This window comes from Oryzias latipes, chromosome 4 (assembly GCF_002234675.1).
Source record: "Oryzias latipes chromosome 4, ASM223467v1".
In the NCBI taxonomy this organism is placed as follows: Eukaryota; Metazoa; Chordata; class Actinopteri; order Beloniformes; family Adrianichthyidae; genus Oryzias; species Oryzias latipes.
Genome location: NC_019862.2, coordinates 26506738 through 26524421, shown reverse-complemented (window position 1 = coordinate 26524421; position 17684 = coordinate 26506738). Strand labels below are relative to the sequence as shown.

General features: G+C 43.3%; 1 protein-coding gene across 1 annotated transcript in view; it reads right to left on the bottom strand.

The window, feature by feature from the left end:
- Positions 1-9094, bottom strand: part of LOC101160230 (leucine-rich repeat-containing protein 52-like) — a 32430-nt gene extending 23336 nt beyond the window's left edge. The window contains exon 1 of the mRNA XM_004068277.3: positions 7758-9094. Coding sequence (XP_004068325.1) covers positions 7758-8406 — 649 coding nt within the window. The 5' untranslated portion in view covers positions 8407-9094. The remainder of the gene's footprint in view (positions 1-7757) is intronic.
- Positions 9095-17684: the final 8590 nt, after the last annotated feature.

Here is a 17684-nt window from a genome sequence, read left to right as displayed (position 1 = left end):
CCAGGTCGCAGGTCTATAGACACCTCCTACAGTGATGTCGGGGGTACACCAATTTGGCCCTCCATTTGACTGCAAACTACCTTAGTGCACACTGAAGGTTCTGGTTCTATGAGGCCAAAAGAACATCATTTGCAAACAGCATAGATAAAATCCTGCGTCTCCTAAACCAGATTCCCCCCTGGCTGTGCCTAGAAATGTGTCCATAGAATTATGAACAAAATTATGACAAAGGACATTACAGATGGAGTCCTCCTTGCATTGGAAACAGGTTCAACGTCTGCTGGCAATATGATCTCATCTCTGGGTGTTTAGAGACTGGATCCCCCTTTGTAGGAAGCCCCAGACCCCATATTCCCAGAGTACCTCCCACGGAACACTGTGGCGGACATTATGGACACTTTCAAACTTTCTCCAAATCCACAAAACAAATGTGGATTAGATTTGTGAACTCACATGAACATTCAAACAGTCTGTGTAAAGTGTAAAGCTGATCCTCTGTTCTACAACCGGCCAACCCAGATAATTTTCTAAGTCACAAAATAGGTCTTTTTCCACCGGGGGACAGTCTACCAGCTGTCCCCAACTTACCCCCTTCCTTATATAACCTCATATTAGGGTGAGGGGGTGGGGGGTCTAGCCTGCGATGCGCCTTGGGGGGGGGCTACTTGGGAGTGGCCCCCCTCCTATGGTTGCCGTATGGAGTGGGCCCCCCCTCTTTCGGTTTTATTTGCACCTTAGACATGTAGGGTCCTTGGTAGGGGGGGTGCTTGGACATCACTGCAAGCAAGCAGCAGATGTCCTCCTGGCACCCTACCCGCCAATTTTAACCGCACCTTAGACATTTAGGGCCCCTTGGTGTGGAGGGTGAGGGGACATCACTGTGAGTAATCAGGAGATGTCCCCTTAGTGCCCTACTCGCCAATTTTAACTGCACCCCCCTTAGTACACACACCCCTCCCCCTTCAATATATACATTCAAACATAAACACACACACATGCACACAAACACCCTCTCAAACACCCATACACGCACACACATTTTACAAGGAAGGTGGGACCTGGGTCCATCTGTCCCCTACCCCTTCCCTGGTGGGGGGTGCGGGCCCCTTGGCGATGGTGGCTGTGTCCCTTGGGTGCCGGCTCCCTGGGCCCGGCGGTGCTCTCTCCGCCATTGGGGGGGTTCATATTACACCTGAGCCGGGGGTGTTCGTGTCCCTGGGGGGTGGGTCCTGGTCCTTGCCCCTGGGCGCTGGGCCCCGCCAAACTTCCAACATGGCCGAGCCTGGTCGGGCCATATTTATAACATCCCTTGTGGGCCGCCCTTTTTTCCCCGGGGTTCCCCCCTCCTGGGCGGGGGCGGCGGGCCCCTGCCTTGCTCCTACCTGGACCAACCGTGGGCCGGGTGGGTGGCTGCCTGGAGTGCGGAGCGGGTCTCCCTTGGGGGGTCCTGGCTCGTACCTGGGGTCGGGGCGGGGGGATGCCCGGAACTCCTGGGTGGTGGTGGGGTGCTCGTCTGGGGCTGTGGGCGTCCCTCTCCGGTGGGGCCCTGCGTTGGGCTCTTCCGGCGCGGCGGGGGGCTGCTTTCCTGGCTGGGCTGGGGCGGGGCTCTCCATCCCTCTGCGCCTCCCTGCTCTCTGGCTCTGGGGGCCTCGCGGCGGTCCGGCTGGCCCTGGCCTGGGTGGCGGTCTTGGTCGCCCGGGGGGCGGTTGTTCCCTGCCTGTTCCCGTGTGGCGTTGGGGGAATTCCGGCTGCCGCTGCTGCTGCGGCGGGGGTATGGGTGTGGGGGTGGCTGGGCGCTCCTCCTCCTTCTTTTCACATTCCACCATCCATTTTAGAAGAACATAAACACTCACCTGAGCACAGGTGTTAGCTCACCTTTGCACTAATAGTTTGCATGATTGAATGAATGAAAGATTTCACACTAGTTGGTTTAAAGGCATAGGTATGCGTTCGTGAACACTATCTGTTTTGTGTGCATGTTGACATGTGGACATTTTTGCGGCTAGCAGGTGTGTTGATAATATTTGAGTGTGTGTGAACAGGCCCCGCCCTTTTTGTACTACATTTGAACCGTACCGTAACGATAAACAACCAGTAAACCTGTCTGCTCTATGCTGCTTCATGGTCTTACCCCCCTTCCCCTCCTATTATCACCCTCCTACCCCCCCCTCTCTCTAACGTCCCTCTCTCTTCTTCCCCTCTTTCCTTTTCCGTCCGGTCCAACACCAAAGATTTTCAAACATGATTGAAATTAATAAATTTTGGCCTCAATTACAAAAGGGGTTTATTCAGACATACCTTTGGTTTGTCTGAAGATGAATAACCCCTCTTGTTAAAATAAAATATGTCCAACACAAGAGGCCCTCAGCTCTCATCTGTTTGCCTAGCTGTTGGACAGGACAAGTTAAAAAAAAAAAAAAAAAAAAAAAAAAAAAAAAAAAAAAAAAAATAGGTCTTTTTCCAACTACATTTCTTCATCTGCCCCCGATTCACATCGATTCGAATAAAGAAATACTCAGAAATGCTATTCTAAGCTTAATGTTCTTTATATATATGACCTCCATTGTGACAGAAATGTCACAAGAACATGTTACAAACACTAAAAACACAATTTTCCTTGTAGTGGGTCTTCACAACAATCCCAAAGAGTGCATAAACAAACATTTTTAGGCTCTTCTCATCCAGCAAGACACACAAAATTGTCATTAAAAAGCTCAATCACTTGTAATGGGGTTGATGAGGACTAAGAATAGACTAAGACTAAGAATAGCTGCCCTTTCTTCTTTGCAACCTCCATAATGACTGAATCCTCTGCATCCTGAGAGGCCTTCTCTGTTTAAAATGGCAAAAGGAGAATTGCTCCCATGGCCCAATCTCTACTTTTTCCAGGGTTTTTCTCTAATGGACGGCAGAGAGTGGGATAAGTGAAGGTCAGATAGCAACAATTTGTGCTTCCTCTTATCCTGGCGCCTTATCGGTCTTTCTGTTTTTATCACCTGTTCCTTTTAAATCCCGTTCTGGCACATTTGCATTTATATGTGTCCCTCTCTCACCATTAATCAGCTCTTTTCTATCACATCCACACTTCTTCTCTGCCTGCCATCTTAACACTCACACACACGCATATATGAAGGCACAAGTCAGAGTCCTGAACTCTTCCCAGTGCCACAGGTGATCACGCCCCAAACACGCCCACACGAGCATCACATCGCTCTCGGGTTCAAGTTCACTCTGTGAAATGTACAGGGACACTAAAATGTGTACAAGTTACACCGGATAAGTCAAGCGGTTGAATTTGATATGCTTCCCCACACCAGATGGGTCTGAAGAATGATTCCAGCTCATAAATAATGGATCCTCTACCTGCATCGCACTGAGTTGATCCCTGCTTGTCATAATGACTGTTTTAATGGGTCTGAGTGACAGATCCAGGCCACAGACAATTAGTACCATCAAGTTTGCTCTTCCTGTGTTTAGGGTTCGGTTGGATCTCTTTGTATATCTTTGCTATCTCGTCTGTCTTATTTCACGTATTTGTCCTTTTCGTGCCTTTTCAGCCACAATCTCAGCTCTCCAGCTTTCTCTGAATGCCATGTGAACTCATCCTCATCCTTTCCGTTTGTCATCTTGAACCTTTCGCCCTCTTGTTTTCCTCTTTTATGAATATTTAACTCTTGGCCCATGCATGCCCCCTCGGTTTTGGCTCTCTGCCTCCCCGTCTGTGAGCTGTCCAGAGCACCAAGGGGCAGCCACAAATACTTCCCCCCCTCAACACTGAAACCCTAACACCAGAAAATGTGACAGCCAGGAACAGCTCAAGCCACCAACTCAAGCCACCAACTGACTTGTTTATTTTGTCTGGAGTTAGCCTACAAGTTGTAAAATCATGAAATGAAACCAAACAGTACATGCCTTCAAAGCTTTTGGAGTAAAGACACTTGAAGCTTCAAACTGTCATAGCTTCATAGATCATTTTTCAGTTTAAAAACATTCAGTATTTGCAAGCTCACACCATTTATAAACCAAGCTCCAAAATGTTTGAACTGTGACACATCTAAGTCCAGAAGAACCTTTTACTCTGTTTTTCAGTTAGATGTTGACGAGGCAGCAGCAGAGAGATGCACCCTCCTCATTTACACAACGGAGTGACACTGATAACGGTGGAGATGCTGAAAGGCTGGTTGCAAATCACTACCAATTACAAGTAAGCTGTAAAAATTGGAGAACTTTGTGTCAGGATGCTTCGTTTTAACCCAACCATTTTTTAAATTATATTTATCAATTGAGTGAATCAGGGTTGGCACCTCCAACATCCTTTCTCCTTACACCACTGGTCCCCAAGCTGTTAGAATCAGTTAGAGTAGTTAATTCAGATAAGCTGAAATGGGATAGGAATTTCTGTCAAGATGTTAGTCCATGTGGTGATAAATGGATGTGCAGGACGTAAAGCAGCAGCCTTTAGTTAAAAGATCATTAGTTGATTCTTGTTTATTGCACTTTATGGGCATTAATATGCATGTGTGTCAGTGGAAGCACTGTGAACCCTGGAGTCACATCTGACCAGGATGTGTCTCTTAACTCACATTTCATCAAGCCTCCAGAGTGGCCTTTTTTCCATTTGCGTAATGCTGCAAAATTAGAAACATCTTTTCCCAAAGTGATGGCGGAAAAACTGGTTCATGCAATTATTTCATCAGGGCTTGAGTGCTGCTAAACATTTCAGCTTAATGTCCAAACAATTTGTGCTGAACTGAAACTATCGACTCTTCATGCGTCTTTCTGGTGACATCAGCACTTTGTTCTAATTTCCAAACATTACTTTTTGTGCTTTCCTTGATCTGTCCCTTAAATTACTTTGTTAAATGTTTTTTTATTGTTAGTTTTATTGTTTCTTTAAATGTAAATAACATTTGATACTGTTCTTTGTGATTTTTGTTTTTTGCTCAAAAACAACTTATAATAGCTGAAATTGAATTTTATTATCAATTTTGTTGATATACTATTCTTTTTCTAAAAGATTTTTGTCCATCTTACAGCAAAACATGTCATGGTACATAATTTCTATCACAGTTGAAATATTTTTTACTACCGAAGTCTTTTTTGCTAAGTTTTTTTTTTGTTTTTCTATCATTTATTCCCATCATTTATTCCCAATCCGCTCCAGCCTCTTTGCTTGCACATGTTCTCTTTCTAATGGACGGCTGCTAACTATCTTGAAGCTTTGCTTTAAACTTGGTGGCTGCCGAACTCCTAACATGTCAAGTTTTGTGACTCACACAAGCCTTAAGACAGAAAACCTGAAAAAAAGACAGAAAAATGAACAACTCAAGTGTTTTCTGTGTGAAGACTTAAGGAAAATAAACAGGCACTCTCATAAAGTTGATTCATTCAGACTGAGAGGTAGCGGCAGCTGGAATCTGCATTCACTCACAGCCCCGCAGGTAGAACCGAAGGCGTCCGCGGCCACAGACAGCCTGTGTTATCTAACACATGCTCATTTGACCCGGTTCATGTCCACAACGCCGCTTACAGCATCTGTTTAAATGAGCTTTTGCACGTTTTTTTAAGAATGAGAGGCAAAAGATGTGCTCCATAATTGACAGTACTCTGAGTGCAGGCTGATGCAAAAAAAGAAATGTTGTCACGGGTTAAAGCGGCCCAGGTGAGCATGTTCCCCCTCTCAGCATCAATGGGGGCACTGAGATGTGATGCCTGTTCAGTTCTGCCAGAATATTTTCTCTAATGTTGTTGAAGACTGTGTGTATCCAACCACACACGCTCCATTCTCACAGGAAAGCGTTCATGTCTTATCGCACCAACAATACCCATCTGGACTGGGGAGTAAATGTTCAGCACAGGGATGCCAGCACTATTCTGCAAAGATTTGTGTGCAGAGATAGTTGTTTAGCTAGAAAAAAGGTTTGATACAAAACTTTCACTTCCTGTTCGTGGGCATGTGAGTTTTTTTATTGCTTATTATGTATTATCACCTATTTTCTGTGCATATTTGTACACTGTTTCCAAAAATAACCCTGATTGAAGAGAAACTTTATGCTTTGAAATGAACATGACAATTTCAGCATTATTTTATTTTTTATTTTTATAGAAAGGGTCATTTTCCAAGCATGTGACATGCATTATTTTAGTTAGCGTCTGATCTTCATTCATTTCTCATGGAGGCGCACTGACTTTGCTGCTAAGCTTCATGAGATGGTTAAAAGAGGAAGCTAAAAAGCACAAACACAGTTGGAAACGCCAGATAGGTTAAAAAATGAAAACAGTGATGTTTCTTGCACATAGATCTCAATCTCGATAGGGGAAAATCAGGTGAATGCCCTTTTTCACTGCTTCAAAGAAAAAAAAAGAACCAAACTGTTGGGGGACAACAAAGAGATGCCTGGAAAAAGGGGTCGCATTCATCCATGTGTTTTGTTTAAGCTAATATACAGTTAAATTTGAAACTATAAACAGAACTTACTCCGATCATCTTCTGATCTATTTTCAAAGCATTCCCTGTGGTCCTTTAATTAATATTATGCCATTTTTAGTGAAACTCCAAAAAAGGGGCCATTTTCTTGGACATAGTTTCTGCAGAGCGGTGGTTCATCAGAAATTTTCCTCAGAGTTGTAAACGGAACTGTTGCAGTGGAGTAACCCCGCCCCCCATCTCCCCTCACCATTACTGAGAGCTCTCTGTTTACACTCTCCTGCTAGCTTGCAGCCCCCTCACACCCAACATAAGCAGTGCAACAAAAATGGCGAGCAATATCGGAGCTATATGCAATTGAACAGTTTTGAGCCAGATACCAGCTCAGACGAGGAAAACAAAGACGTACATGGGTCTATAAGTGGATGCATCAGAATGGAGCGGAGCAGGGAGCTTGTGACCCGCTCAGCATATTTTCTTTGTGACAGTAAAGTTCTTTTTCAGATGACATTTTGTTTTTAATCTGCTCCTGATCCTTATTTTCCTTCATATATCTCCTCCATCATAGGAAAAATGCCACAGAAATGTTTTAAACCCACCAAAAATATGATGTTCATTGGAGGGTAACACTTATGCTAAAGGAAGTCACACAAGGTTTTAGAACAGTGTTATGAAAAGGCATTGTGACTAACACCCACACCGTTCCAAGTCATAAGCCTGCAGTTCGGTTGCTCACAGCTGTAAGCTCACTGAACCTCAAAAAGCAGCCTGGGCTCATCCTCCACAGCCAGATTCAGTTCTCTGTGTTTTCTTCAGTCAGTGTGGCTTTAAATTTGCTGGGTGTAAGCCTGAGATGTTTTTGAGAATGGCGGCCTGAGGGGACTGTAACTTCAGCAGGGGAGGAGAAGGAAAATCTCCAGATTTCTCCGACTCTGGAGGTCAAGCTGTTTGATTCTCGGCCCGTGTCAGTGCTCGCCAAACATCCTGCGTCTGATTCTCATGAGCGCTCATAAAAGTGTGTGCATCCAGGAGCAACAGCCAGATTCCCATCATCAGGAACTAAATTGACCGAGCAGAAACACCTAAATTACCCACATGAGCTGAGGAGGATGAGGAGGGTCTTCTGCTCTTCAGGAATAAAATGAGTTTGCTTGGAAAGCTGGTCAGAGAAATCTGAGAGCCAAGGAAATACTTCAGGAAGGTGCAGCATAAGTTTAGAGGAGGCATGGATCACGTGAATGCCATGAATCAACAAATAACAGAAGTCAACCATCTTCATTCGAAGACCCCCTTTCCATTTATTCATAAATCTGTCATCATCCATGCTCACCTTGAAACTTGAACCCTTCTATTTTCACCCAGAGACAGAGGTCCTCCGTGTCGCAGTCGCATCTCCAGGGGTTGCCGCTGAGGCCCAAAGAGCGCAGAGCGGGCAGGGCGATCAGGCTGCTGATGTTCAGGGTGGTCAGGTTGTTCCGGCTCACGTCCAGCACCTGCAGAGCCATGTTCTCCAAGAAGGCGTCCGGGTGGATCTCCCCCAGGCCGGGATTATCCGTCAGCCGAAGCATCACCAGAGACGCCAGAGGCCCGAAAGTCCGGTCTTCGATCTGCAGCAGCGTGTTGAAAGACAAGTCCAGGTAGGCGAGTTTCCGCAAGTTTCCGAACGTAGACTCGGAGATCTCTGTCAGTGAGTTGTTGCTACAATCCAGATAGACCAGGTCAGACAGGTAGTTGAGCTGCAGCGCAGGTAGGTCCCCGATGCGGTTGTTGGAGATGATGAGCTGCCGGGTGGCGAGGGGCAGGTCGTTGGGGAACAGGGTGAGATCCTGCCCGGCGCACTGGACCACCAGCTGGTCGTCGCACACGCATCTGTCTGGGCAGCCGGCAGTGAGAGCCGGAGAGGGGGCCACCCCCATGACGAAAACAAAGAGGAAGAGGAGCCGGAGGGACTGCGCACTGGGTTCGGGCAAGAAACGCATGACGAAGCCGCCCAGGAGGGCGTCATGAACTCGGGCTGGGCTGGAGCAGCACTCCCCGGAGCTCCGCGGGCATCCTGTCTGTTTGAGAGGAGCTGGAGGCGAGGAGGGGAGTCTGCTCCGCGCGCCTGGCTGTCGCTGCCGAGGATCCCAGCTGCTGTTTTTATCCAGCCTCTGTCTCTCAGAAAGACTGTCGGTCAGTCGCTCACACGCACGCTGGCGCGCCCCGCACGTCTCCACAGCTCATCATTTCAGAAGGTGACCGGAAAGACGCGCGAGACGCCCAGACTTTGTCCCATCTGAAGAGCAGAACCACTGATTGCCCGCTGACACCCCGTCTGTGTCTCATCTGGTCTCCAACAGAGTGCATTATAGTTTCCAAACAAATGTCCTGACTTCCTCAAATTCTCCCAAATCTCCCTCCGAATTCTCCAGACGCAGCGGTCCACCTCTCCACGGCTCTTTTGCTGCGTGTTGATGAGCGCGCGTGGGTCCGGAGCGTGCCGGCGTCCAGCAGACTGGTCGAGTTCTTCTCCACAGATGAGAGCGCGTCCTTCTTCTGCTCGGCTCGGACTGCTCGGTGTGATCATGCGCTGCCGCGCTCCTCTCCCTCTTTCTGAGCGCGCGCTCCCTCCCTCTCTTCTTCACGCTGCAGCGCTGCACGCGCTAAAGTGACTTTCTGTTGGGAGACGAGGTCATCACCAGTTTGCCCTTATTTGACCAAATAAATAAATAAATAAATAAAAAAACAAGCGCAGCACTGACAGACACGAAAAAGAAAAAGAAAAAAACACTGGCGCATGCGCCACCGAGCATAAAAACGCAATTCTAAATGTTTTGTTGACAGAAGGAGCTTATGAAACCACAATCGCCCGATAAAATAAGGCATTCAAAATGTGTTGAATTAATTGTCAAATTTAAAACCACACAATAAATTTTATTTCATTTCATTTGCCTATTCGCAAACCAAGTCAGGGTAAAACATTGAAGCCCCACTCCATTGGCAACTGCATTTTAGGGTGTTTTTAGCATGTTCATGTGGCATTTTTCTTATCATGGACTACATATCTGAAGAAAATTAAGCTCAAAATTGCATTTCTGAGTATGCCTTTAATGAAATAGTTGTGAAACAGGAGCAGACGAAAAACTGCAGTTTGACAACCATTACAGCTCCATTCTGATGCATCCACTTGTAGACGACTAGATCCATGTACGTCTTTGTTTTCCTCGTCTGAGCTGGCATCTGATCAAAACTGTACGGCTGAATAGCTCTGATATTGCTCACCATTTCTGTGGCACAGCTAGTTGGGATTGTGAGGGGCTGTAAACTAGTGGGCGAGAGTAAACAATTTGATGACAGGAAATGAAGGCAGGCTTACTCCATGCCAACAGTCCTGCCCACAGCTCAGTGGCAAATTTCTGATGAACTCCTGTCACTCTGCAGAAACTATGTGTTACGGTTTTAGTTTCTTTGCTTTTGTGTTTTGGTTCTCTTTTGTTCTGTCATGTTTTGAGTTCCGTTTCCTGTTTTATTTTGAAAGGTTTCCTGTTTTGTTGTAGTATTGTGTTTTATTTTTGGTCCCCATCTGTCCTGAACGTTGTCACCTGTGTCTCGTATGTATTTAAGTCTTTCCCTTCCTCCTGTGCTGGTCCATATTATGCTGTCCCCCTGTTTTAGTGTAGTTTGCTGTTTTCCCATTTGAGTGTTTTGATTGTTCGAGTTTCTAGTTTGGTTTGCCTGCATAGCAGTGGTTTTTAGTTTTGGATTAAAGACTTTGTTCCTGGAACCTCCTGCTTCCTCCGCTCTGAGCCTGGGTCCTTCCATACCCCCCACCGTGACACTATGTCCTAAAACAACACGGGTTTTTGTGATTTTTGTCTGAAAAAGTACAGTCAAAAGACCACGGGGAATGCTTTTGCAATAGATTTAAAAGATAATCAGAGCGAGTCTTTTACCAAAAATTGGCATATTACAACAAAAATAGCAGAGTGAAAAAAGTAAAGTATGAAAAAAATGGGGACAGATGCAAGGCAATGGAAAACCTGAAAAACAATGATTTTGAAAAACTTTGATCGGTTATTGCTGTCTTCTTGATCATGTTTGAAATAGGTTAAGAGACTTAAAATAATCAGAAAAGAAATAAAAAGATGCTAAGCAAAGGACATGTGTTTTTTTAATTTATATATAAATTAAGCATTTGCACAAAATAATGACAAGGTTGATGACATCAGAAACTTCTGAGTCCAATTTGTCCATGAAGTGGAGAACATCAGTTTAAAAAAAAGTGAAAATCATAGAAACTGAAACCCATTTATGACTATCAGACCACAAGATCTTTATGTGTTTACTTTAACCCAATTCTTGGGTTATTCCTTTTTGGATATGCTTGTTTTTCTTTTTTCTTTTCCTGAGTTAAAATAGCCCAACGAAAAGTAAAGTAAAAGTAAAAGTTATTCCCTTTTTAATATCTGAGTTGGGTTAAAAACAACCAAACGTCCATGTGTTCTTTTTAACTGTTGGGTTTTTAGTGTGTAATACCACATGTGTTTTTTGGAGGATGCCCACATTAATTAATTAAATTCATGAGAATTGAAGCAGATGGTCACACGGTCATCTGGACCATAAAGCATCAACTTTGTCCTGTCTTTGGCCTGACAAAACTTTGTTTTAACTCAGTCAAAAAACTTTGTTTTGTCAGGCCAGTGTCCTGAGTATCTATCAAGTCAACCAACTTCAAACTGGTCAGTTTGTTTTCAATTCTATTGGAAAACTTCCTCCCCAACATTTCACCAACATGTTCAATTTTAATTATTAATTTTAGGAATTTCCCACTCAGGGTGGCTGTCTCATCAGAGCACCTTTCTCTCGTATAACTCAGTCACAGTTTAGTGTCCTATACAGAGGATGTAAAATTTGGAACAGTCTTCCTTCCTCTTTCAAAGTACTTTCACAAACTCAGTTTAAAAAAGCTCTAAAAGGCTTTCTTCTTAACAATGGTACTTTTCCATATGGCATGTATTTTTAGTTTATAAAAGAATGTAAGTGCATTAGTTGAATATGTAATGATTTTTTATGTATTGTATTTACTGAACAGCATTGTTTTTTTAGCTTATAGACTCATTATAGGGGTTGCCACATGTTAAGCCCCTTGTGGGTTTTCGGCAACCATCCATCACATCCGCATTGTTGTATATTCTGTTTTTACTTCTTTGATATGTGATTAATGAAATAAAAAATAAAAATAAACACGTGAGGTTTAGAGGAGGGACTCACAAACCAGGAACCAGCCGGATCTTCTTTCTGGCATCCTTAAACAGAAATACATAACAACACTGGAAAAAGTAGGGCGGACGACAAACTTTTTTTTTAAAACTTCCCTCAGATTAGGAGGCCAGCAACATCTCAAACGGCCAGCAACATCTCACTCTACAGCAGAGTAACTCTTCTAGCTGATGTGAGCGGCAGTAATTTCTCATGACAGCAGGGCAGACTGAGGGCGAGGCAGGGCACAGGAGTAGACGTCTGCTGGGAGATTTAAATCTGAGGGTTTTTTTTCCCTGCTGATATTTCATCAGTCCACCTGATGTAACCTCTATAATGTTACCCCGTGCTAGCTCTCTTACACTGCTCCTGCTGCCATATAGGTTGATTCTGTAAATGGCACGGGAACCTCAGCTGTACAAAGGTCAAAGTCGCCTTTAGATCACCTAAAACCTAAAAAAAACATTTGTTTAGTATTTTTTCAAAAACTACTTCTTGTAAATACATTTTATTGAATTAAACATCCTGTTTGTTTCCCCTAGCATTTGCATTTGTCGGAGACAGTGTCCAATAAAATCCTCTCTGTTGAACCGTGTTGTCATGGATGACAGTTTGGTCCCAGACTAAGTGGGATTGCAACTGGTTGCAGAACTTTTTCGTTGTATCTGCCTGTTCCAGGTTTTCTGGGCAGAGAGCCTTCAGCTTGTTCCTCCGGCAAACTTTGACAATAAATCTGTAGAAAACTATTTACAGCACCTTAGAGCTGACAGGGGGAAGAAAAGGTGTTGGGATACTACTATCTTTCTGGGACATCCATTTCATGGCTGTAGTCTCACAGCCCCATGTTATATGGAACTAGGCCTTTAGTTTGAAGGAGGTATATTGAAACTCATCCAAACATAATTGGTTTTGAGGGAAGCTAGCTTCAAGCTGGCGTATCGGGCATCTAGGTCAGAGATATGATTCTTAGAGGAGATTCCTGACCAGAGCGACATGATTGATGCATGTTACGAAAGTACACAAAACCAGTCTAAATGTTGTTGTGTTTTGGCAGAGAACATGCAACAAACCCCTTAAATCTGCTGCTCAGTCCACAAACACATGTTCTTTACAGCTTTTTACAAAGCGAATTAAACAGACTTTCCTGTAGTTCATTTTTGGTTGCCCATGGGAGTTATATTAAAACTACAATATAAATAAAAAATAACCAAAAGAACATAAGATCTAAGACGTTTTGTAAACTTCTGCCTTCCGATTATTTAAATCCTTTCCTCCAGTCATCAGGTCTAAGTTTTGAAATATCCCAGCCTTTTCTGTTCATTCACCTTCATTTTTGGTTTTTACTCTGAACATGATGTTTTAAAAAGTTGTTGTAATAATGGTGGTGAAAAAATGTGATAAATAATCCGTAAAGAAGATGACAACTTACAAACCAAACAGGTGTGTCTCATGCATGCAACTGAAGCCATCTGAAAAACACCAAACCTTTCCTTTAAAGTTTCCAGTGAGCAATCAGCCCTGCTCCTCGTGTAGAAATGAATTTTTAATGGGGCATGAACTGTAAAAAACTATCCTAATCTGCAAGTTAAATCTCACTCAAATTGCATTTCTTTGACCTATTCTTTGATTTTGCTGGTATTTTTGTGCACAATGAGAAAAATGGGACACCTAAATGAAGAGACGATCATTGTGTCTTCATGCCTCTCACTCACCAACAAACTAAACCTTTGCTTGGAGACACAACCCACACGGCGGCGCATGTGGAGAAGCATTACAGCTCTGACATGGTTATCTGTGTCCAGTCTGATAAATCACGTTGAAGCGAAGCTCCACTGACAGAGCAAAGACACCTGGAGAAAAACGAGCCCAGTTCATCAGTGTTGGTTTCCTCCGACTCGTCTGTTCCCTCTGTCATGACTTTGCAGCCTAAATGGCTCCACTGAATCATGTCAGCAGACCATCAGACTCATTAATGTAACTTTCCTCTCTGACTGCTCTCAATAGTGTCAGCTTGCGGAGGAGCTTGTTTGTCCGTGTGTGAAATTGTGCATGAGCCTACAGTATGTCAGGGGTGCAAGACCCGGGAGGTTCTGAGCGACCACGTGAGAGCAGCACGTGGAAAGTGTCACGGTTGTTTTGTGGATGCCCTCTGAGACGCCCGTCTCAATTCAGGCACAGATGATTTTTTAATAAGTGTACGTTCAGTCTCACCTAACTGTTAGACGATCCTGTCTGATCCTCCGTCTATAGGGAAGGCAACCTTTGAACTAAAGGTGTCATATCGATCTCTTCCTGAGATCGATGGACTCAATAATGAGGAGTGGAGTTCCGTCCTCTTTGTAGATTGCATGCACAGGTCTCTTTAGTGCAAAAGCATCATAACTCTTTCTCCCCTTGCTTTCCTCTCTTCAGGTCTTGACGTGGACATAATTCTTCTTCCTCCCGATCTTTCAGGCCGTGACTTGGACGCTCACTTTTCAGCGCCTAAACAGAGCCATCATTCTAATGTAATTGAATCAGGAGCACAGTGATCCATCAATCAGTCTGGAGTCAGTGCTGAGCTCTGGATCTGCGTGTGGGATCAGGGAGGAAATGAATAAAAGGAGTACGTTTTATGATCAGTATGGAGAAGAATGTGTGGAAACAAAAAGATAAAATAACTGTCATTGTGTTTTTGTGAAGGCCCCCTCTCAATCAGCAGGGCAAAGGTGGCTTTGCCCAAAAGCTGTTTTATTCCTTCTTGTCTTTTTTATGTAAAAAAGCAAAAGAAGTTAAAGAAAACTTCTTTTTTTGGGGGGGGGGACAACAACAAAAAGAAAAGTGAACAAACGAATACGAAACTAAAGGGACTGAGCTGATCTAAAAACAACAACACCTAGTTAACACACTGAGGAAGCTTTAAAGCTTTAGACAAGTCCATACCAAACACAAAGGGGGCAGGAAAACAGCAAAACGAACATTTTAACCGATTCATTTATAACTTTAAATTAAAAAAATTAAAACAATTAATTTAATTCTCCAACATAAGCCAAATAAATCCAAAACAACATAAAGTCTATAATGAAAGACTTGGCATAAGGGGTTCGCCCACATCTTCTTCCTGATTGTCAATGCTGGTTAAACTGCACTGAAAACTCAAAACAAACCATAGTAATCAAGTCACACTTTGTTTGTATAGCACTTTTCCCGATGCTGTGCATAAAAACCTCTTCCAATTAAACAAACAAAACAAAAGCAAGACACCAGCTCAGTGACCTTGTGGTAGAGTGTCCCCCCCCAAGTCATACCAATGACCCTAAAAATGGGACCTAGTGCTTCAGCATTGAGGGGTTTCATTGGGGGTTAAACCAAGTGAATGGTTCGTGAGCCTGGCTGCAGCCTCTGCAGACATGGACGTCCATGTGGTTTGCTGGCTGTGGTGACACGTTAGTTTCACGGTGACCTGCTCTTCTTTGAGCGCTGACGAGAGAAAATTTCTCTTGAGTGAAAAGGGTTTGGTTTGCACATAATTTTCAGTTTCAAGAGGCAACTTTTTTTTTTTTTGCAACTATTTTTAACTTACAAGAGTAAAATTGTTTTGTTTGCATTTTTCAGTTTCAAGTGCAAAATACGTTTTTGAACAAACAATTTTTCATAAGGGATGGGTCAGATGTGGTAAACACGTCTGGTTTAAGACATCCTCTGTTTTCCACTTAAAACAAAAATAAAGATGTGTGCACCAATTATATATTTTAAATTGTGTATTTTTTAATAAAAATAAATAGGTAAATAAACAAACACCCAAGAAGTAGTGATTCATCTGTTACAGTTTTGATTGTACTGAGTCTAGTCTTACAGCTTTAAGGGTACATAATTAAAAAATATCAAATGTATTTCTGAAGAGCAAAAGCAAAGCAAATTAAGTTTCACTCTGAACAAAGTTGAATAAGTAAAAAGCATCTAAATTCAGAGTTATAACATTTGCTAATCAATTTTTTCTTAAATGTTTGAGAATACAGAACTACGGCCCACATTTCCTTTTCTTTTCCAACACACCAATAGAAAAAATGCTTCAATTTGTTTTTTTATTTGTTAATGAAGGAGAGAAAGATGTTTTTATGATTTGGTTTGACCTTTTATTAAATCAGCCTGACTACTTACAGATCTACACACACAGCTCATGTTAGTATTAACAGACACAAAGGTCAAGTGTGATGCCCCTCGCCCTGAGGAGATCACTGTGCCATCTCGCTCTTGATGGGCACTGCTGAGGAGGAATGCTCCGTCTGACTCAGGCTTGACCTCATGCCCTGCCACCCACTCAAACACAGCCCTGAGCTTGGATGAGGTGAAGAATGAAGGGCCGTTTTTTGACCTCTCATGTCAACCAGTTAATATGACTGAGGACAACGATGCTGTCGAAAATGAGGTGTATAATTATGAACATTAATTAGACACTGCCTCCTGCAGGGAGGTCCATTTTAACATGACATTCACGAAGAAGATCACCAGGACACAGAGCATGATCCTTTGATGCAAGGCTGACACCTGCAGGACTGGAGGGGAAGTGCAGTGGTTCTGGATCTAGGGAACATGGAAAGATAGAAGACAAAGTTCAGCAGAAGCTTAGATAGGAATCAAGCACCACTTGTAGATAAAACATGTTGAAGTTATTTCATTTCAGAATTAAATAACTACTTTTTTCTCCAATAAAGCCAACAGCTGATAACCTTCTCCTGTGTGATGCCAGCTCCTTGTGCAGCATCAAACAGCATCAGAGTTCATGAGTCTCAGGTTCTGTCACTCACACGCCAGCATCACCTTTCGCTCTCAAGGCACACACACACACACACACACACACACACACACACACACGAACACACACACACACACACACGAACACACACACACAGACGCAAGTGGAGGAATGAAAATCTGCCAGACATCGAACCTGTTCTGCTCTGAATCCCCTCGGTAACGTTTCACGTCTGGAACAGAGCCTGCAGTCTGTTGCTGATCCCTCTGTGCTGCTGCCTCTTCTCAAAAATAACCTTCTCAAGGCAAACCTTTTTCCTAATAGGCACAATCTTTTATTTTTCTTTTGAGTTAAGAAACGGTTTGCCTTTGTCTGGCTTTATCTACTTTCCACTATTCACAGTCTTGACACTAGTGTTGCTAGTGAAGTCACACACTTTCTGCACCTAATATGCTGACATTTTCAAGATCACTATGATTACATGAAATCAGTCAGCGAAGAATAAGACAGACTCAAGGAAATAAATTAGCTCTGTCCCATTACTGGCAATGACTAATTGTGTGGCTGCATTATTTGTAAGGATCTATTCAATAATGCAAGTCGGGGCTACACATAAGCAGCCTGATGGAAAGCCTTTCCTCAATAAACGTGTAGGGCAGAGTGCACCAGGCTGTGGACTCTTTCCTCCTGAAGGAATCCAATCATTTTAATAATTTAAATCTGGCATGTCCAAAGTCCAGCCTGGGGGCCAAATGTGGTCAGCATTCAAATTTCTACTGGCCTGCAGGCTCTTGTAGTAAAATAAATAATAAATGCCCCCTGAACACTTACTAAAAAATGTTTGCACAATTTCTTGATTGTGATCGCCTAAACTCTGTCATAAGCCGTGGTAAACCTGTGATAACACCCGGTGGCTACTTGACCTTCAGAGCCTTAAGGGCCAAACGAGAAGAACAAATTGTTGTGTTTCTGTGAACAAAATAAGAAAAAACATTTGTGTTATTTTTCCTGTTCACATGGCTTGAATTTAAAAGTGTACACCGAGCATTTAATAATAGTACGCAAAATTTCATATGAACCCTGATTTAATGTTGACAAAAGTTTTCGTTTTTCCAGCCAGATTTTCTTCAAGTCAGAAAATCACAACAATTTTGGTAAAAATGTATTTCAATGTATATCTTTTCTATGCAAAGTGTATCCCTCTATGTATCCCACTGGGGGAGGGATAGTTTATTTGTATTTAATGTTATCAGAAGGGGTCAAAGAACGTAGGGCAAAGGTTGG